The 22599-nt window shown below is 38.9% G+C and overlaps 1 protein-coding gene across 5 annotated transcripts in view; it reads left to right on the forward strand.

The window, feature by feature from the left end:
• The window catches only part of itprid2 (ITPR interacting domain containing 2), an 84262-nt gene that overhangs the window by 58340 nt on the left and 3323 nt on the right, over window positions 1-22599 (forward strand). For all 5 annotated transcript variants that reach the window (XM_083536902.1, XM_083536903.1, XM_083536904.1 and 2 more), the window contains 14 exons: window positions 1664-1717; window positions 3438-3477; window positions 4895-4996; window positions 5950-6158; window positions 9108-9751; window positions 10026-10083; window positions 11137-11225; window positions 12204-13883; window positions 14302-14376; window positions 16417-16532; window positions 17791-17935; window positions 18344-18409; window positions 18769-19041; window positions 20623-20760. In XM_083536902.1, coding sequence (XP_083393028.1) covers window positions 1664-1717; window positions 3438-3477; window positions 4895-4996; window positions 5950-6158; window positions 9108-9751; window positions 10026-10083; window positions 11137-11225; window positions 12204-13883; window positions 14302-14376; window positions 16417-16532; window positions 17791-17935; window positions 18344-18409; window positions 18769-19041; window positions 20623-20760 — 3689 coding nt within the window. The remainder of the gene's footprint in view (window positions 1-1663; window positions 1718-3437; window positions 3478-4894; window positions 4997-5949; window positions 6159-9107; window positions 9752-10025; window positions 10084-11136; window positions 11226-12203; window positions 13884-14301; window positions 14377-16416; window positions 16533-17790; window positions 17936-18343; window positions 18410-18768; window positions 19042-20622; window positions 20761-22599) is intronic.

Consider the following 22599-nt stretch of genomic DNA (forward strand, 5'->3'; position numbering starts at 1 on the left):
CACCAAGCAAGTCTGTGTGTAAGTTGTTTCCATAATCAGAATCTTATTGCCAATCTGTCATGGTGTGCTGTTGCTATAAAAATATAAAAGATAAAAAAAATTATAATTAGAAATAATAAAATAATAAAGTAATAAATAAAGACAAAGCCTTTATACAATTTGTGCAGGGTATGTAAAATTGAGGTAGTGTAAATGATCATGTTTTCTAAATAAGTCCAAATTTGCAGGGAGCCAATACAGCAGTATTTGTTGTTTACGTTAATGTCTTGCATATGAAATGACAGTGTGGGGTTAGTAAGTACCCTTTATTTTTATAGGATAAAATAAAACTTGTAGGGAATAAAATCTTAGCCCGGACAAGAAGTCGGAAAAAGACACAGTAACAGAGTGGCGAAAAATAAAACCCCAATTCGAAATAGCTAACGTATATAGTAAAATACGGTCTGATGACTTCCATTAAATTGTTCCAGGTTCTTGAGGGATTAAAAAAATATTTTCCCAGCTCATATGCTTTTTTTTTATGATTTATAATCACACGCTTGATGTCACTCATGAGGATGGGTTCCCCTTTCGAGTCTGGTTCTTCTCAAGGTTTCTTCATCATACAATCTAAGAGAGATTTTATTGCCACAGTCACCCCAGGGTGCTCATCAGGGATAAATACACATAATTCACATAATTCTGAGTGTCCATTGTGAAAAGTGTGATAGAAACAAACGTGAAGCAGTGATTGTAACTAATATTTTACAGAAATAATGAAAGAAAATTGAGTTGGTAACATGCCACATATTAATTTATAAGTAAGACAGTGCCAATGTGAGTGCTTTTGTTAGTCTAGACTTTGCAATTGAGCTTTATTGTAAAGAGAACAGTATGTTTTATAATCACAAACATTAATGCAAAGAATTATGGAAAAGGGTGTGTATATTTTCTCCCCAGATATTGCACTGCATATATAATGCCACCATAAGCAAGTGTGAGTAGAAATGTTACTAGCAAAAATTTTTTTAGCATGTTGATTCATTTAAATGAAAAAACTACAACATTTGGCAGAAAAAAAAACACAAGACTTGAAAGTGGTATTGTGTAATTTTGTCCGATTAAATGCGAGTTCAGAGTTTCGAGGTATAATTCGGGCAAGAATGAAACTCGCACAGCTTTAACTTAGACACCTTAGTGTTTTGGTTCCTGTGCTTTCTTAGTGTGCAGACAACAGGTTCAGCACGTCTTTTTCTCTCTCGTTAGACTCGTTATATTAACAGGAGATATTTGAACATTACTTTGAAAATGTTCTTGTTGTTTTACTGTTTGTTCGTTAGTAGGTTTATTTTCCCCCATACTTTGCGTCACAGTAATCATCTAGTCCAAGTCACTTTCTGATCCAACACTCCTTATGAACTTTGGAGCTGAGATCTTCCCACACACACACACACACACACACACACACCACCATGTGGTCAATAGGATCACTCTGTAGATAAGCCAGTGACAGTCCACACTAATTGTATGTGTTTTATCTCAGCATAAAGCGCTGAGTCGGCGACAGAACTGTGTGTGGGTGTGAGGAAATGTGCTTTTTGAGAAATAGGGAAGAGTTCTTCGCCAGTTTCTTTTGATTAAAGATGGCAGAGTGTAAAGATTCTTCGCTTTCTTTGCTTTGTAGGACCACAGAGGAATGGCTGTAGCTTCGAAGATGACTTGTCCTTGGGTGCTGAAGGTATGTGTTGATATCTAAATACTGACAACACACTCAGGCTTTGTTACCTTTGTTCACTAAGGTATTGTAACATGTCCATTAAGGACAGAGGGAGCTTTTCACAAAGTTTTGATTGATGTGTACCTTTTTCTGAATGAAATTGTATTATTATTATTATTATTATTATTATTTTACAGCTATTACTTGTTTCATAATCTTGATTTTATTTTATAATATTTTTATAAACTGTATTAATTCAGTGTAATGTGTTCACAATAAGCATTTTTTATTAAGATTGGTAAAACATAAGAATTTAGGAATTAAGTTTTTTCATATATTCTAAACATAAAATTCACAAAATTTTAATTAAAACATAAACATACAAGCGACTTTTGTAACAAGAAAGGTAAAAAGAATCTGAGGCAATAAATTATATGGATTTTGGCAAAAGAATATCAGAGATTTTAACAGAAATATCGAATATAAAGCGTGCTATTAAAGGTCCAAGCAACTGGTGTTGAGGGTTTTGGTCATTCTTTCGAAAAAGTCCAAGAAATTGTAAAGTTTGCATGCCTACACCTAGTCTAACATGTTTTTAAATATATTTATGCTGTATCAGCTATATCACATAGTGTTGATGATTTCTTTGCAAATTTTCTGACTTAAACAAAAAGATTGTATAATGAATCAAATCTATTGTAGACTTTTGCGTAAACCGTATATACAACTGACAAAGCAGAACTTGATTGTTCTAGTATGGCCAGTAAAGGAATCTGAGAGTAGGTAGGGCTTAAGAAATGTCCAGTTAAATTATTAAAAATGAGAAAAATTGTAAATTGATCTGTCTTTTTATTATAGGATTATTATAATAGGACAAGCATTTACAATAAAATAAAAAGTCAGATTCTAACAATTATTACAAATGATCGCAATGTAATAATCATCAAGGTTCTGCTTTTACATTTGTTCTGGCTTTACCTTCTTTGCACTGCCTCTTCACTGTCTCAGGATTTTTAGCTAAGACTGAGAATGCAGAAGTGAGAGTAAATCCGAGCCAGTAGCAACGGATAATGGAATCCTTTACAGAAGTGAAACAGTGTGCATGTGAAACAACTTTTAGCTAAAAAGTCAGCAAAGCAAGAATATAACTAGATCAAATGAACCTGTTTAAAGCTGTAGTTTTAGTTGTACTCTTAGTTTAACAAGGTTTAGACAGTATTTGAGAAAGGTAATGGAAGACAGACTTTAATTAGCTTTGTAGATCTGATGCAAAGAAGAGATCACATTGAAAGTCTGCCAAATGAGCCAGGAGGCTAGTATCCACAATCTGACCTGCTCCTTATAAAGATAAAGCCCTACCTTCTTGGCTGGAAGTCTGCACTCTGGTTGTCAGGTGGCTCTAAAGTAGGCTTGTAGTAAGGAAAGGACAGATGTAGCCAAGCTAGGCATACTTGCCTAACTGCGAAAGTGGGTGTAGATGAATCTTTTCCTAGACTTGTCACCTTTTGCTCCCGGTCCTTATGTGATTTGTAATGTAAATTCTCGCCGTCTTGCTAACACTCTTGCGAGAAGAGTTTCTGCAAAGAGCCGCAAGGATGACAAGACTGTGAAAGGATTAAGATGGAATCTTGATTTTTTAGGTTACTTTAGGTTGCTACAGTAGGTTGGGGTTTGAATTTGATGAATTTGATCTGCGATTCGATCATTTTTACATCTGTCTCCTGCTTCTCTTTCACTGTAGCCCATGTACTCCATAGCAGCAGTGTCAAACCTGACCCCAGGCAAGTAAAACCTCTTTTCTGATATCCATTTTTTTGGAATCATGTTGGAAAGCAATACTGGCCCTTTTCTTTTCTCCGACTTCATTCGGATTGTGCTGAGGGTCAGAAACCTCTGATTGAAGTTGTAAAAAGTGTTAGCACTACAGTACCAAAGTCCTGCAGTAGAAGGCCAGCATAGAATCATGCAAAACTTACAGGACAGCTACAGATAATGTAAAGGTGATGAGTGTAACATAAACTGAACAGAAAACTATTCTTTCTACCTCAAGCTCACTTTAAAGAATGTTTTTTTTATTTTTTTTATGCCACATTATAAGAAGCATTCCATATAAACTTTGTCTCTGTCTTCATTTAATTTGGTGAATTATTGCGCAGCCTGTCATATAATACATTCAAGTTTTATTGGAATCACCGTGTACAGTACAAGTATTAATCTTAAAATTCTGCTACAATTGCACCGCCTATTGCGCAAAAAGCAGCGATCCTGCTTATAATCTCTTCAATATGTGCAATCAACATTTTATAATTTATAATATAAACATTTCTGACACCTGACCATTAGAATTATGTGCTTTTTGAACATTCCATTCCACATTTAGTCCCCATTTGCTGTTATAATATCCTCCGGTTTTCTGGGAAGATAATTGACTAGATTTTGGCATGCGCTTGTGGAGATTTGATCTCAGCCACAAGGACAATAGTAAATTCAGGTACTGATGTAGGTGAGGTAAGGGCGCCTGGGGTGCAGGTTACTCAATAGGGTTGAGGTCAGAGCTCTATAGTATGACACTCAAGATCTTCCACTCACACCAACCCATAAACAGCATATTTTCATTGAGCTGGTTTGGGTCTCCTAGTTCAAGTGAAGGAAGATTTAATGCTACCACATCTAAAGACATCCTATATAATTGTGTGCCCCTAACTATGGAAGTCAGGTGTCCAATAAATATATTTCTATATATAATAGTTTTAAATGTGCATCGAATATATACATAAAACTTTTAATCTAACATAAAAATTATAGATATTTTTACAAACAGCAATGCAGCGAGGCATTTACACAGTGTAGATATTACAGTTTTTAATTTTATTCAATTTATTTTTTCTGTAATCTTCAGTCAGGAACAGTTAAACATATTTTTGCTGTTTCAAACCCCTCTATGGCTCGCATCCAAATGTAATCAGGAGGAAACCTACAGCCTGTTTTAGTCGGAAATATGTCACATTCTGGAAGAAAAGTGTTCTATCACGCCATGTCATGGTTTCTTAATAAAGAACCTAGAAAGGCCACGCCCACTAATGACAACAGTAGCGGTCAGTCACTACCAAATAACAAGCTATAACATTGCACCAGTAAACTCTGAATGCACAAGAGTGTTTGATCCCTTTTTCATCTATCTTACTTTCTTTTTTTTAGTAAATATGACATGCAAGCAATGGAGAAGAGGAGTCAGTTCAGACAGAAGGGTCGGAGTATGAACTCAACCGGCTCGGGAAAGAGCAGCGGCACCGTGTCCAGGTAATGCCATGCAACTAAACTCACTTATTTATGTTCTCTTTTTTTTTCCCCTTTTCCCCCCTTTTTTATTCTGTCTTGAAACATTTTACTACATTTTCACAGCTAATAAGCAGCAAGCAAATAGATATGCATGCAATCAAATGCGATTCATAAGATGGTTATTATGCCCATGACTTGACCCTGGATATAGGGCTAGATATATAGTACCGTAATTTCCGGACTATTAAACGCACCCAAATATAAGCCGTACCCACTGAATTTTACAAAGATTTTTATTTTGAACATAAATAAGCCGCAGGTGTCTACACTAAAACTAATGAACTTTACACAGGCTTTAACGAAAGACAGTGTCTGTTACACGGCTTGTATCTAAACAGTAGCCTACCAAGAAAGTCATTGTTTACTGTCTTCCTCCTTCCTTCCCCACAATTTCTCTCGGGAGTTTATCTTTCGTCATCGTTGTGCGTTTAAAAATCACCATCGGTGAAGCTTTTCTCCCGATGCCGTGCAGCTCAGAACACAGGTGAAGTGTGTTTTTTCATGCCCGGTTGTTTTCAGCGTGACGAATGATTCGCATTTCTTGTAGACAGTCCGAGTGAGCGGCAGGTCAAACGTCAGAGGAACCTCATCTATATTTATGATGTGGTGCTGCCCGATTCAGTGGGAGCGCATCTGATTTAATATAAAGATTTTCATTAGTTCACCTGAACTTGTTCGGCAATTTCATTGGTCTAACGAAGCTTGTGAAACCGTGAAAAACCTAGGAAAAATCCATAAATTAGCCGCTTCATTGTTTAAGCCGTAAGGTTCAAACCGTGGGGGAAAAAAAGTAGCGGCTTATAGTCCAGAAAATACGGTATATAGACTTCCAGGTCTATGGCAAAAAGTTTACCACCAAAATTGTGATCCTAATTAAAAGCTCCTAACCTTGTAACATCTTCAATATCCACCAGTGTCTCCGAGCTTTTGGACCTGTATGAGGAGGACCCAGAAGAAATCCTCTACAACCTGGGCTTTGGCCGTGAGGAGCCTGACATTGCCTCAAAAATCCCATCACGGTTCTTCAACACATCTTCCAATGCAAAGGGCATTGATATCAAGGTTTATCTGGGAGCACAGATGCAACGGATGGAGGTGGAAAATCCCAACTACGCCCTCACCAGTAAGAAACTTGTTTGTTCTCTGGTTCGTAGTAACTCAAAGATCTGTGGTGAACATGTTCCTGGTTGGAGAGAATGTAGATGGAACTTCCTGTTTAACATGCTAGGTGATTAAAGCTGCTTTGTCCCATGGCTCATCTCACTGTACACCTGTTCTTCTCTTGTAAAAAGTTCGGAAAACATGAAAGATTTCTTCTTAATTATTTGGGTTTAATAAACATCACGGTGCAGGTAAATTTCCCTAATAATAACATGTTGTAGCATGGTCATGAGTTTCTGGAATAACTAGTTAATCAAGAAGTTTCCTGCTGTTTATTTGATGACCTTGTTATGGTTGTAGTCAATTTCCAGGATCTGGATGCCCTTTTTCTCTCTTTTAAGCTCTCTGTATTTTATTTATTTTGAGATAGCGAGGAAAGTATTCAGGTATGCAAACAGGTCATGTTCATCTGTATGGTGTGTGTGTGTGTGTGTGTGTGTGTGTGTGTGTGTGTGTGTGTGTGTGTGTGTGTGTGTGTGTGTGTGTGTGTGTGTGTGTGTGTGTGTGTGTGTGTGTGTGTGTGTGTGTGTGTGTGTATATATATATATATGTGCATATATATATATATATATACATACATACATACATACACACACATGCTAATAACAGTAATAAAACAGTAATAAGAAGTATTAGACTGGAGGGTGGATTCAGTTTTTCACAAAAATGACATTGTGACATTGTTAATTCACATTAACAGCATTTGGCAGACACCCTTATCCAGAGCGACTTACATTTACATAATTCATAAAACTGAGCCTTCTCGGGGGCACAAGAACAGCAGGTTGGTGTGGCTGGGATATAAACCCCTGACATTGTAAATTTAATATTTGGTGATTCTCTTTTTTAAGCAATAGCAAGACATTTGTCATGAAAGTAATGCAAGCTTGGAACTCTCAAATAATTGGGCTTTACCTTTTAATTGTTAAGTCACAAGTTGAATCTAGACAGCACCATGTTCATGAATGGTTACAAGTTGAAGACATTGAACTCGTCCTTTAAGAAGGGAGAATTTTAGCATCATAATAGTTTTGTTAATTTGATCTCCAAACATATTCTGTCAGTTTTTCATGTTGGCCAAGTGACCGGTCAGAAACAAAAAAATTACTGGCTTCATTCATCTTGAACAGGGTCCACCATATGGCCAATGGTATGTGGACTCTTACTCATCGTCCCCCATGTCTGGTCTTTTAACAAAGGGTAAATTGTTGCACTAATGTTTGATGCACATTATTCTCTGGTGTGTCAGTGTATGCTGTAACATTAAGAATTCGTCTTTACGGGAACTATGAAGCTCAAACCTGTCCCGAGATGACATGAGGGAGGAATGCATAATGAGGTGGGAATTGGCAAGAATAATTTAAGGTAAAAAAATATATATATACATTTAATAGATAAAACATACAACAATGGAACATCCAGCTCAAAGACATCAATCTTAGTGGCACTACCAACTAAAAGTAATCTAAGGAGTGTGGTGCAGAGACCCCATTCTGGCCAGCTTGTTTGGAGCATCAATCATTTAATTAGTTTGTGGGAACTGTTTGTCAGGACTCCAACTGTACTTTGGCTTGAGTTCTTGCATGGTGTACAAAAAGATCCAACGACACTTTCTTTGGCAGATATGATCACAGCTCTTGGACAAGGGAGTTAAGACTTTGTTCACAGCCAGAGATACTAATATCAAAGATTAGCTCTTAAAGCCAGGGAGTTATTTTGATGTAGAGGCCTTAGGTTGTGCCACAATTGATGAATAATCAAGATTTCTTTGTCCGCCTACAATCAGTAGAAAGTAACGCCATTGTGCAGATTTTTGTAAGCGCTCTATATTTGCATTGCTGTTTAAAAGATAGGAAGCCTAAAAACCCAGTGTTGCATAATCAACTCTAATGGCTTAAACAGCCACACAATGGTGTCATTGTCTTTTATAAGAGAGAGTGTTTAAACCGAAAAAGTGGTTAGAGGACATATCAGCCTTTTATGAGTCATTTCTGAGAGCGGTTCAGGTTGCTTCTATGTCCGTTTTGCCGCCGCAATGCCAGTCTGCTTGCCGGCTCACATTTGGATACCTCTCTCTTGGAGCAGTCGAAAGCAAGCAGATGGGATCGGCAAGGATCTAGACCAGAGCAAGGCTTTTCATTTGTTATCATTGCAGAGGTTTGGAACTGGGTTTGATTTGGTTGATGGCATTTGCACAATGTACTGTTGTGGGAGCGCAAGTGTGTTTTACTGAAAGCACTAAATCTTGCTGCAGAAGATGAAGAAAGCCTTAAAATTTGATCAAACAGTGTTGGGGTTGCACTGAAGTTATGCTGTCTAGAAGAATTTTATGTTTGTTTAGATAAGCTTGCAATCCTGTTTGGCATTACGGGGAAAATTACAATCTGCTGCAAAAATGAGCTGCAGCTTTCCCAAAAAATCTTGTTGTCTTTTCTTGCATAACATCTGTCTTTCTGTCTCAGAATACACACGGGACGTGGAGAAGGATTGACTGCTTGTGGCATGTGCGCTGATCAAGAAGCCAGTAGTTCTCTCAGTTCTGCGCTGTCTGCTCTTGGCTTGGCTTCCTTTGAGCCATGCCTGAACGCTTAGTCATCAAGTCTTTACACAGGAAAATGGCTGTACAGCCAGATAGCTGCTTTCTTGTTCATTTACTGACAGCTCGGATCGTTTATTCTGTATCTCCTGGAAACATGTCCAAGTAAAAAAAAAAAACGTGTTTAATAATTTTTGCTTAAACGTTTGGACTAAATGTGTGCGTCTGCTTGCATTAGTTTCTTTATGGAATTCTTGCAAAAATTCAGCAGCAAATAAGTCCAGCACTGGGGCATTTGCAGTTGATTTGCAAAAACATTTCATTCAAATTCTGTTGTAAATGTTAAAAACCTGATGCCTGCTTCTTGTTTTGTAGGCCGCTTTCGTCAAACTGAGGTATTGGCCACTGTCGCTAACGTCTTCTCGGAGATCTACTCCCAGGTCTCGGGCCGTCCGCTTCAAAAGTTCTGTCACAAGGAGCCGGAGCCTAAAGAGCCTGCCCCACTACGGAGAAATGGCTCCACCCTTAATGCAGTCAAGATCCTGAAGAAGAACATCACCCGACCAAACCTCATGGCCCTGGCAGAGATCATGAACTCCAAAACCACAAACTCTGACCCTGAGAGAATAAAAAACGGTGATTCCGAGGCTCACTCTGATGCTGAGCTCAAGCAGAAGGTTTTCAGGAGGAAGGACTCCTCTCTCGCAACAGTAGCAGAGGAGTCAAATCAGTGTGGTGTCGATGTTTGTGACTCGGTGACAGAAAACTCTAAAATTATTAATGGAGAGCGATTGTCTCCAAGTGCTGGCGAAAAACCTGAGGTGATTCCGGATGTTTCCGACTTGGTGAAGGAGCAGAGCGACCGTCAAATCGCTGAATCCGAATCGAGTCTGATCTCAGAGAAGCAGAAGACGGTCTCCTCCTCTTCCACTTCAGATAAAGAGCCATGCTCCTTCCCGCCTAATCCCCACATAGCACATCTCCTTAACCAGCCACGAGACTCCTTTGAGATGGAAGAGGTAATATTTACACTCAGAACTTCAGAGACAAACCTTCCCTTAGCTAGCGTTTGTTGTTTTGTTTTTCTTTTCGAGCTGTAAGGTCCTGTGAGGTCCTGTGACCTTTGAAAGCTATAAATATTGAGTGTATAGGACACATATTCCTTCATAGGTCAGGACAGAATAGCGGTGGCTTTTGTTGGCTTAGTTGCACAAAATAATTGTTTATTATTTTATGTACTTTTGTGCTTAGTTTGCATGTGTATATTTTCTAAACAAGGCCTTTTTATTTCAGTTACAGAGTAACGAGGATGAGCCAGGATCTGGGATTCACCACTCCAGAGAGGGCAGTGGTGAGTTATTACTTGAATGCACAACACACCCTTTTTTTTTTTTTAACTCAAATAATTCAAAATTTATTTCTCAATTTATGGTATAAAGATTTGGTTTGTTGCTGCAACAAAGTTATCGCCTATCTTTCAACTCCTAACACTTTATAGTGATATTTTCAGTGCATTAAGAAAGAAATCCCGGAAAAATTACTTGAGGAAAGACTCCCAAACATGTGGAGGTTGGGACTTCTGGCTTTAGCTATCATTGCTGTGGTTTAATTCAGCAATGTGAATAACAAATATTATGCAGCTGAATCACAAGTTTTATATTAGCTTTTCGCATTACATAACACTCTTTTGTTAAGAACAAATTTTGTTACTCGTCCTGTTTTGAATTAGTACAACCTGGTCAAAAGAACATTGCTCCTAAATATACAGCAGACCACAATCAAATTAGTTGTTTTTTTGTTTTTTGTCCCAAAATACACATTTTTCACAAAGATTTCATTGTAATAATGCCCACATAGTTTAGGGCCAATCCCCTGAAAGCAAGCTAATTACCAGATTCTTACGAGGGAATGTTTGTGAGCAGTGGATCCAGAGTGTCCTCTTGTGGTAGAATCCAAATTTTTTCCTACTGCAAAAACGTACTCCATGTTTTTGCACCAGAAAATTGGAATTGTACTTTTCCTGTCAGTTTCCGGTCCAGCACAAGGCTGAGACCTGCACCAACAAGATCTCATGGTACTCTGTGGCAGTTTGAGTGGCATTGTTCATTTCTGGTGTTGTGTGTGTGTGTAAATGCTAATTGTGTGCAGTTTTATTTATTTATTTATTTAATCTGCAAAAAGCTATTACAGTGCAGATTAACCATCTTTAAAACCATTGAAAAAATCCTAGATTAGTGAACCTAATTAAAACGAATCTAAATTAATTTTTGTATAGACACAACTTTATAATCTATTGGCGTCTATTTGGGCTACACATGCAGGGCATGTTTTACAAATTTGTTTCCAATATTAACTCTGCCTCACTGCTTTATCGTCCATTTCCCCCCCACAATTCTGTTTCCAGAGCCTTTACTTAGGACAGCTAGTCAACAGTCAGACAGCAGCGGCTTTGCAGAGGATCCCTCAACAGAAGGCTCAGCGAATAGTCTGAAGGTGTGTTCGGACAGTAGCCCTACAGTATGTTGTCCTGCTTATAACTGCACCATAATTCAAGCTGGAAATAGTGCAAAATAACATATATGTATGTGTGTGTGTGTGTGTGTGTGTATATATATACATACACATGTGTGTGTGTGTGTGTGTGTGTGTGTGTGTATGTATATATATATATATATATATATATATATATGTGTGTGTGTGTGTGTGTGTGTGTGTGTGTGTGTGTGTGTGTATATATATATACACACACACACACACACACACACACACACACACACACACACACACACACACACATATATATATATATACACACAAATACAACGTATTTAAAAAATAAAAATAAAAACGTTTAAAGGTGTGTATATTGTTTTATATTTATTGTTATCGAAATCAAAACATTTACTTACTTACAAAAATGTTAAATGTGCTAAAGGAAATAAATAATTATAAAGTTAATAAATGTGATAAATGTAATATAGTGCTCTCTGTGCAGAGCCTTGTCTCTGTAAAAACAAACAGCACATGGCATAAGTGGTTTGCCTCTAGGCACCGCTCTTTAATTACAGCAGACCAGAAGCCAGAAAAATCGGTTTGGATATTAGACGGTAAACAAAAGGGAAAGTAAGGGAAATATTTATTTTTAAAGTCAACCTTTATTATTAAATACAGATATAATTTGAATAAAAATGTATATTTTAACTTTTATTTTCAAAATATGTCTCTGGAATTGTTCAGAAGGAATACGGCTCGTGGGCTGTAGTTTGGGGACCTCTGTTATAAATCGTCGTATTTTCTTTATTTTGTTTTTTGCATGGACTTAAGACTAAAAGTTGGGTAGCTAAACATTTATTAAGCTTTACATATCACAAATTTGTAGGTGTTTTTGTTGTAGCACGTCGTCAGCACTGTAAAATGTGTACATTGTAAAAAAAAAACAAAAAAACATTAAGCATTAATCTTCTGTATCAGGTCCAGGACAGCTCGGACAGCTGTGACAGCGAAATGACCGTGACGGCTCATGCAGTTTCACCCGGAACACCCGAGTCTCTGGAACACCCAGCCTTTGAAAGACTGTTAGTGGATGATGAGCTACTTGTGCAGTCCAGTATGGGGCTCTTTGGCCCAATCAGAGCTGAGGAAGACCCTGAACATGTGAGAAAACAGATGCCTAGCCATTGCATCATAGACAAGACACAGCCAGAGTCACTGGAGACTGCTGGGGCTGAGAGAGAAAAAAGCTCTAGCAGAGAATCAGGCTCCATTGTAGAGTCAGCAGATCCACAGTCATCTACAAATCTGGCTTCAGTATCAAACATATCTAATGCAAGTGTAGAGATGAGCCCTGTGAGTGATCAAGATATGGTCGTAGACTCTGACAGCTCGACAGAGATAAATTCATCGTCGCAATCAAGCTTTTCCAATTCAATAGAACCAGTGTTAGATGATGTACCTGCCCCTGGACAAAGTTCAAGTACTGTTTCTGATTCCACAGTTAATGAAAAGGAGAACCCTAGCGTGTCAGGTAGGGTCCGTGGTACCCTGCGTCAGACCCAGCAGAGGACAACCTCATGTGAGGAACAAAGGGGACATGTTTGGGTTCGATCAAGCGACTTCCTGAAGAATCTGGATGAGCAGGTGAGGAACCCACTTCAAAGGTCCAGCTCCCTCCCAAATACAAACCGAGTGGTGTCATCTGTGCACATCCAACTGGGCCAGGGCTCCGTCCGACAGTGCACTCCACCATGCTACAGCTATCGTTATGAGGAGGAACCAGACGAGGTCGCATCCAGTCTCGCCGAAGAAATCAGCAAATCTCATGTCAGATCTCAGTCTGATTTTGTTCACGGTGATTCGATCAACTTAAATTCAGAAGTAGAGTTAGACGGCATAGGTGTGCCTCCGTACCCCATGAATGTACCTCAGCATTTGACTCGGTCGACAAGCTCACTCTACAGCATCCCTGCTGATTGGCCCTTGCGGCGTATATCAGAAGCTCCTGTTTGGAGCACTAACAGTGTCCCTGATCTCACGCAGCACACCGGGATACCATTTCCTGCCATTCCAAGGCACATTCAGCAAGAACTTCCTCAATTTCGTGGATCGTTTGGCTCCTCTCACCAAAAACCTGTTGCAGTTAATCCCCCAAGTCACAGTTATAGCCCTATCCACAGCCCTGGCCCTTACACACAGAGTGGCTTGTATCCACATCATCATCATTCACTGAACACACCACTTTCTCACCCTTTATACACACCTCCTCATGGTCCACCTTTCCCTCAACAGAATATGGCTTATACCCACCCTCCAAACATGCCTTACAATCCCTTAACGTCCTTCCAGTCTCCTCCTCTTACTAACTCTTACGGTTCCACTTACAACCTGCACCAGCAGGCAAATCCTTTCAACCCCCAAGTGCCTCTTCCTCACTCCTGCAGTGCACCCTGTAGCCTGGCCTATGGTCAAACAGCTTATCAATCCACTATGCTCTATGGACATCATTGTAATTCTCCATTACACACTTCGCCTGCCCCATTGTCATCTTCATTCCAGTCTGACACCCCAACTCCTCCGCCGGCTATGAGCAGTACAGAAATGCAGCTGCGTCGTGTCCTGCATGAAATTAGAGGCACTGTCCAGAGTTTTGGCCAGGTGAGAATTTTTGTGAAGGTGCTTCCTTTTTTTTTGTTTTGTTTTTGTTTTGTTTTTTTTGCCTAAATAAAACCCCAATTTAAACTTTGGCAGCATTTAATTTTTTAATTAAATCTACTCTCAAAAATTTGACCAGCCTCTAACAATATGTATGTTAACTGTCCAGCTGGTCACATAGAGCACTATTGACTTTAGATTCGCAGACTCTGATTAGCGGTGTTATTTCTCCAGCAGGCCCAAGTCAGGAAGTTTCTGGTTTCACTGATCGTCTCTCCCTAAAAGCAAACAATAAGGCTGACTCAGCATATCTTTGTGTGGAGTCCAGACCTGTTTTATACGTGCGTGACATCTAGCTGATCTCGTGTTTCTTTCTCGTTTTTCTTTTTTTTCTTTTTTTTTTTTTATGACTGTTTGGCAGAACGGTTCCGAGCAACGTGATGACACACCCTCGAGGGTACACAGTCCACACCAGGTTGTCCAACCACAATTTGAGGTATTGATGATCTTTAATTGCTTTTGTTTCGTTCAGGTTTGGTTTGAAGCAGTTCTTCTAACAGTTTAGTAATAGCAACTGATCTGGAATTTGCCATGTGACATATTGTGCATTTCCGGGATACTAAATTCAGATGTCGTTAAATACATCTAACAATTTAATATTGTTACAGTGTGTGTTGTATTTGCTGCTTCCTTTTCTGTAGTTACTAAATACTACGGACTTGCATAGAACTTTGCAATATAATAATCCTCATTAGTATTATAATACATTTTTCACAGTAATTTTTTCTGTGGTATATCCATTTATACACTTCTAGAACTTTTTGTATTTTTGTATTATTCCATATTTAAATGTTAAATTTCATAAATAAAGTCCATTGTTTATTGCTCTAATTTCACATGACACACTACTGTTTTTCTCGTAGTTTCTTAGTTTTCTGACTTTCCTATAAACACCTACCGTAATTTCCGGACTATAAAGCGCACCCATATATAAGCTTGAATTTTTACAAATATTTTTATTTTTAACATAAATAAGCCGCACCTGTCGATAAGCCGCAGGTGTCTACACTAATGTACTTTACACAGGCTTTAACGAAAGACACGTTACACACAATGTAACGGGTGAAATATGTTGCGCTTCCTTTAGGAGCATAGCGGTATTTTGGGAATAGCATGGCAGAGCATTTTTCCGGTATTACTGCATGTGTGGAGACCGAGGAATATGTCCTTATTATTTTCTGATGCTCATTTCTAAGTTTCTTTGACTAACCCATAACGCTGTTGACAAGAAAAATAAAAAAGCACGAGTTTTGGAAACCTGTCTGTGCTTATATGATTTCTGTTGCAACTGGAGTTAGCGAGCTCTCCCTTCACCCAGACTCAACGCGTTACAACGGCTTGTATCTAAACAGTAGCCTACCAAGAAAGTCATTGTTCACTGTCTTTCTCCTTTCTTTCACAACTATTTCTCTCGGGAGTTTATATTTTGTCATCGTCGTGCGTTAAAAAAACCCTTTTTTTTCTCCCAATGCCGGACAGCTCAGAACACAGGTGAGGTGCGTTTTTTTTCGTTTCCGTTCGGAAATTTCATTGGTCTTGTGTTATGGGGTTCAGTTTTTTTGGTTTGAAGTTTGTAAAACCAGGAAAAACACAGGGAAAATTCATAAATTAGCTGCTTCGTTTTTTTAACCCGCTGGGTTTAAAACGTAGGAAAAAAGTAGCATCTTATAGTCCGAAAAATACGGTATATCATCTTGCCTTTTACATGTCACTTACCGTGTTCTAGAATTGTAGAATATTCTAGAATACAAAAATAAATTAAGGCTCTTTATACTTTCCGAATGCACTGTAATTAACATTAAGTACAGTCTCAGTATTGCACCAGGCCTTTTTTGTTTTAATAACGAAATATAGTTATCATCGTATTCTTTTCAGTTCTATTTCATATGTTTTGTTTTATTGTCTCATTTCCTACTGCTCTATTTTCCTTATTTTATTCATTCTTCTTGTCTTATATTTTATTCAGTTGTATTTTCCTCTTCTGTTTTCATTATCACCTTGTTAGAATGTATGCTTACTTGTTCTTTTGTTCTGAGTTACTTTTTTGCAGTATTTTAAGAATATTGGTCCTGAATTCGTCCTAAATTTGGTCTTATCATCCTAAAAATGACACGGAAGACCTCTTTATCTTTTAAACGCCATTTTTTTTCAGTGTCATTTGAGCCCACTTGCACATGTTCCCCCTTATTGGGTTACGTATGTTTTGAATGTATTGGCCATGGTTGAATATGCAGTAGTAGGTTTAGGCTTATGTAAATAATCATATGTTTTGCATGTGTATTGCATGGAAAAAAATGTAAATTTAATCAAATACTCCTGCTCATCAAATAAACCTGCTCATCAGTGAGGTAAAGGCTCAGACTCTTTGGGTCAGAATTCTGACAGAATAAAGCATCCGTTTATATTGTTGTTAGGAATGTTGTTATCCCAATGTATATAAACTCTATCATCATTTGTTCCTTCTCGCTCGCCGTAGGAGCTGCAGAGGCGGCGGAGGAACCTGAACGTTTTCCGGACTCAGATGATGGACCTTGAGCTGGCGCTGATGAGGCAGCAGTCTATGGTTTATCAGTTACTCGGTCCTGATGAGAGGTGAGGAAATACCAATGTACCATGTACTGACTCAGGTTTATTGAAGCATCACACACCAGACAGGTCTCATCTGGTTGAATACTTTTGGAAAAATTAAGCACCATGCCACATTTCCTAGAAGCTGAATGTTGCAGATCTTCGGACATGGGAGCAGTTGATCGGTGTATCATTAGTCGAAGGGATTATTAAGCGCAATGTGGGGCCTCTGGACAAAGGGATGATTAACATCCATGATGGAGCCACATTGCATTGCATCACATTAACCAGAACAAAGTGTAATGTAAATTCTGAATGTTCAGTGTATATTCTACATTTTCTATTCAGTGTTTTTGGAACAAATTCTCTAAAATTAATGTAATGTAAATTCTTAAGTGTACTTTCTGAATTTTAGATTATTTTTATCATGTCCAACTGAGGTAAAGTGAAAAAATGGTGACTGGATATAGGAGTTTTACTATCCTGTATTTGGCTTTATTTCACCATTTTGTAGACGCACGCGTACAAAGAGAGACAATAATAAGTGGAGTAGGAAGTAACATACCCACTATATGGACACCTGACTTTTTCCAGCAAATCTAAAATTTTTTCTAGATCCAGAGCGACTTAGAATTTATACAACTAAACATCTATGGGATTAAGGGCTTGCTTAGGGTCCCAGTAGTGGCAGCTGGGATTTGAACTCATGACCTTTAGAACCAAAGTCCAATGCCTTGGGTCCAATCTTGATGAGTAGCTGCAGCATGCTTTAGTTTTTAACCCATTGTAAAATCTGTAGAGTTGTACAAGTCAAGACGAAGAAAAAAAAAAATTGAGCGTTTCAGTCAAGCCGGAAGAGGTGGAACCTTTCTAAGGTTGTGAAAGTTCGAGACTCGCACGACTTTCACAGGTAAAGGAAACGAAGCTCGTTCAGCACGTCCTCCTGTTTCTCGAGAAACAGATTTGTTTAAATATTACGCTTTCGTTGTTTCTTGAGAAGCAGTCTGGGTGTCTTATTATATAAGTAACTATATCAACATTTTTGATAAATATATTACTATAAAGTGAATGTATGGATGTTTCTATATTAGTAACATTAATATTGTTACTAATATAGATTTACTTATGACATTTTAATTATTTGAATATTAATATTTAATAATTGTATTATATTTGTATTGTAATTCGTGTGTGTGTGTGTGTGTGTGTGTGTGTGTGTGTGTGTGTGTGTGTGTGTGTGTGTGTGTGTGTGTGTGTGTGTGTGTGTGTGTGTGTGTGTTAGGCGAGAGGCAGAACAGCTGCAGAGGCTCCGTGTCGCTGTTCGCCAGGAGCTGCAGGAGTTGGAGATACAGCTGGAGGATCGACTCCTCACTCTGGACGATCACTTTCACTCGGCTCGCAGCAGTCGCCTCTACCGCCATCCGCTGGTCAGTATACTTCAACAACACTGTGATCCATGTACCGCTAGCAGGGAGACAAACCTAACAATATTTTTTAAAATGACCTTCCGGAATAATAGCACAATTATTCCATCAATTCTGGAACTACATTGATTTTATTGTAATTAGATGTTTTTATTAGGAATCACCAAAAAAAACACTTATTCCAGTCTGGAATCAAAATGTAATATTTATTAATCCAGATGTCAAATATAGCATATACTCCACCTCATTCTGCAATATCAGCTCTTTTGTGCTCAGTCTTGTTACCGTTTTTAAAGATCTAAAAGATTCTAGGACAGCCAGAAAAAAAGCAAGTCAACCGTGAAAGTGAAAACATGCTTCGCGCTTTCATTATTACATTCCAATGTACAAGTTTTGTGTTTTCATCTATAGGACATGTCTCGTGGTCAGAGCATGGACAGTCTATCCAGTTTTTCTGCACTCAGAGCTACAGAGCCGGTGAGGGGGCATGTGCTCACGTACAGACACGGGAATTTTGGTTTGTTTATTCCACCACAATTTGGTCCTTGTCAAATTCGCTCTAAACGCTTGCCAATATTCCCTGCTTCTAACACGTCAACATCGAGGACAAAATGTTCACTTGCTGCCTAATAAATCCACCCACTAACGGGTGCCATGATTAAGAGATAGTGTCATTTACCCACCGATCATAATGTTATGATGTCATAATTTTGTGCCTGGTCAGTGTATAATACACACATAAAACTGGATTACGAATAAAGTTAATTTAAGAGGAAGCTTGATTTCCTATTAAGTCAATAGTAAAAGCTCTATTGTTGCATACATTTTTAATCCAGGTAAGCGATCTCTTGCGGGAGCAGATGTATCTGCAGTCGGAGCTGAGCTATGACGGCTCTGGTGCAGTCGAGACACCGACTTCGGCTCGCTCGTCGAGGTCGGCGAGTCCGGTGCGATCCCGCAACCTTAGTGACCTCAGCTTGTCGCCGTCAAGGAGAAGAGAAGGAGTTTATCGCTCAACAGTCAGCTTAACTCCTTCCATCCCTGCGAGATCAAGAGCAGAGAGCCAGGAGCGAATATCGCCGCCAAGCACGAGTTCGAGTCTACTTGAGGTCAGGGGTTGAAAAATAATTGATACTAATTTTATTTTCCGGCAGTTAGTACAGCTGTACACAAGAAAAGCAGAGGGGTCACAATTACAAAAGTGTATGAGGACAAGGGTTCCTGAGGACAAAGGTGGACAAGTGTTCCCACTAATGGCAGGTCACTAGGAAAAGGGGTTCCAACGATTAAAAAAAGGGTTAACATATATGTGAGGTTATGAAGATTAGGGCTCACAAGGGTGACATGTAATGAAGATGAGCAGTAACGAGGACTAGGGGGCACTTGGATTGTGACGTTCTCGAGGATAGGTTTTGATGAGGGATTTGGGTCATGGAATGAGAACTCACTGGGGGTATAACAGGAGAAGAGCAAGGTCTAGAGCGAGAAGGTCATGAAGAGTTAAAAAGTAATGAAGATGAAAGAAAGAAAAGAAAAAGGCTTTTTACTTGTCATGTACTTTACAGCACAGAGGTCAGTGCCCCACAGAGGGTTAAGGGCCTTGTTTAAGGGCCCCAAAGTGGCTGCTTGGCAATTCTGGTGCCTGACGTCCTGATCAGTAACCCAGAGCCTTAACCACTGAACGTGGGAAGGAGTTTTTAAGATGAGGGTTAATAGGGGTGATGAATCACTCAAATTAGAATTCGTTAGGTGAGTTCTTTGAAGAATGACTGGGAACTAGGATGAGCAATCAATGGCATAAGAAATCATGTAGAGGAGGGTTCATGAGGAGGAGAGGTGCATTGAGTAGGAGCCCATGAGTGTAAGGGTCTTGGAATATTGGGGCTACGGCCATGATAAAACTTAAATAATTTGTAACCATTTGAAGATTTGGATGACTAGGGGCCAAGATAACAGTTCTCTATAAATATAATATACACTATATTGGCAAAAGTTTGCGGACACCTAGTCATAAGTATGGTATGTGCTTTTTTTGAGCATCACCTTCCACATTTAGTCTGAATTTGCTCTTATAATTCCCTCCACTCTTCTAAGAAGATGTTCCACTAGATTTTGGAGTGTGTTCAAGGAGATTTGTGCTCATTCACACACAAGGGTGTAAATAAAGTCAGGTACTGATGTAGGTGAGAAGGTGAGAAGGTCTGGGGTGCAGTCAGCGTTCACATTCATCCCAATGTTGTTCGAAGGGGGTTGAGGTCAGAGCTCTTTAGCAGGAGAGCTTCCACTCCAACTCATGCAGAGCATATCTTCATGGAGCTAGTTTTGTCACAGGGGTATGTTCATGCTGGAACACGTTTGGGTCTCCAAGTTCAAGTAAAGGGAAAATTTCATGCTACGGTATGCAGAGACGTCCTTCACAATTGTGTGCCTTCATCTTTGCGATAACAGTTCGGGAAAGAACCACATATGGCTGAACAATTCTGGTGTCCCAATACTTTTTTTCCATATAGTGTATAATGAAGATGCTGATTTGGGTCCAGATTCTAGAATGATTAGGATTATAAGAACATAAGTATTGGTCATCATGGGGGTTTTTGGTGATGGGAGGTGAGGGTTATAAAGAAAAAATATTTAAAAATCTAAATTCTCACGTTCTTTTTCGTGCATTTTGTCCGACTCTTTTCCTTCAGGTCACGGCTCAGAAATCAACACACAGAGTCTTGGACCAGGACCATCATGCTGAAGGGCGTTCATTTCAGGAAGACAGAAGAGGCGGAAGAGAAGATGAAGCTTGTGAAAATGCTCATATGCAACAAATCATCCAGCAGGTGACTGCACAAATGTGACACATTCCCTAAGGCTTCCCTCATGGCTGTGCAGATAAGAGGTGGACCGATATAGGGTTTGATGCTGAGGCTGATGCCGATATTTAGAAATCAGGGCAGCCGAAGGCTGAAATTTGATGCCGATTTATTTTTTGGATTATTTCATTTTTTCCCCACTGTCATCTAATTAAATGTAACACTCAAAGAAATGACTCTCATTATCTCTTTAAATGTAATTCTCAATCTCTTTCCAAAAGCATCATATTTAACTAATAAAATATAGAGACTAGATTAAGATTGAAGGATAAGAACTTAAAGGCAAGAAAGAGAACTCCGATTGGCTAATGAGCAAATGAGCACACGTGGAAAAAAAAAAACTAGCAAACTTGCATTCTTGCCACTTGTCCTTGCAACTTATAATCCAAAAACTACACAAATTCATTAGTAATGATCGTGGCAGTTTTCACTGTAAAGATATTTGCACTTCTAACTCTTCCGGTTTCAATGTTTGGATGCCGTAAACACACTCCTGCCACCTGCTGATATGAGAGAGTTATGTTTTCTCACGCAAGCACAGAACGCACACGGACGGTTTGTTGAGTCGCATGCGCCTGCTTAATAATCGGCCTGATTTATAGCACAATCGGGCGCCGCCAATTCATTTAAAAATGCCAAACAAATCGGCCCGATTACTCGGTGGACCTCTAGTGCAGATAGAGTAAGAAGTCACTGGCCTTGTCGGTTCACTGAAAAAACTGAATTGCACTTAATTAGTTTAAAACCTCCTGGAAAGAAATTTTTTTCACGTCATTTCAGAACGAAAGTCAACAGTAGCCAGTGTTTTCGTTTTTACTTTGTTCTTGGCACCACATGCAATGTTCTCCTGTCTTTTACCAACCGCTGAAGTGACACTGGAACATTCTGACTGGTTTGGCTGGGAAAATGACACTTGAGCTGATTTATGACTTTGGCTCAGTTTGTGAAATGTTCTTAAGTATTGGGGTGGGTGAAGCTGGAATAAGGCAGTTTTATAGCTGCAGGTTGCTGGCATAACGCAAAGGAAAGTGATGTCACTTAATGGTGTTGTGAAATAATATACGTGTGCGTGAAATGATCACATAGTCCGTGGTTGCTGTATCTGTTTTCGTTTTTCTCGTCATATATTTTTAAATTCAGAAGTCCTAATTTTTCTCTCATTTATGGATGAGTAACATAATAAAGCAAAACCAACATAGAAAGGTGCTGGGCCAACATGAGCTGCCAGAAAGAGTCCAGTTCAGTGCACATTGGCACTGATTCCGCACATCTCTGGAACATGGTCTTGGAGCGATAAACACCGTTCCTCCAAGTGATATTTCGTCCGTTGGTGTTAAGGTGATAAGGGGAAAGAGCTCCCAATCCTTTCGTTAAGTGTTTAGATATGTTTTTGTGGACGTGGGAGAGTAGAAATACCACCATATGTGATTTACATACTCATCAAACTATTCTGTGATCCTTCATGGCCTGTGAACGGAGGAGGCATTTTCTTGGGAGAAACCAAAGATGATCAACGAAAAGATCTTTGTATTTGTTTCAGACCTGATAATGCCTATATATCTTTTTTTTATTTTTTTTTATTGAAGAGTGAATGTCTGATTTTAATACCATGGCATCCGTTACTTACTATGGATGTAGAATCCTGAGCAGATGTTTAAGTCTTAGTGTTGAAGATCTAAGATTTAGATAGCTTCTAATTGCTCTAAAAGGTCTCTGATATCTTAGAAAATTCATGCTGGATTTGATGAAAATGTGCTGTAAAATTCTATTTTTTAAATAAGATAAGCAGGAGCTAAGCTCGACATG

Source organism: Silurus aristotelis, assembly GCF_946808225.1.
Source record: "Silurus aristotelis genome assembly, chromosome: 3".
NCBI classification, from domain to species: Eukaryota; Metazoa; Chordata; class Actinopteri; order Siluriformes; family Siluridae; genus Silurus; species Silurus aristotelis.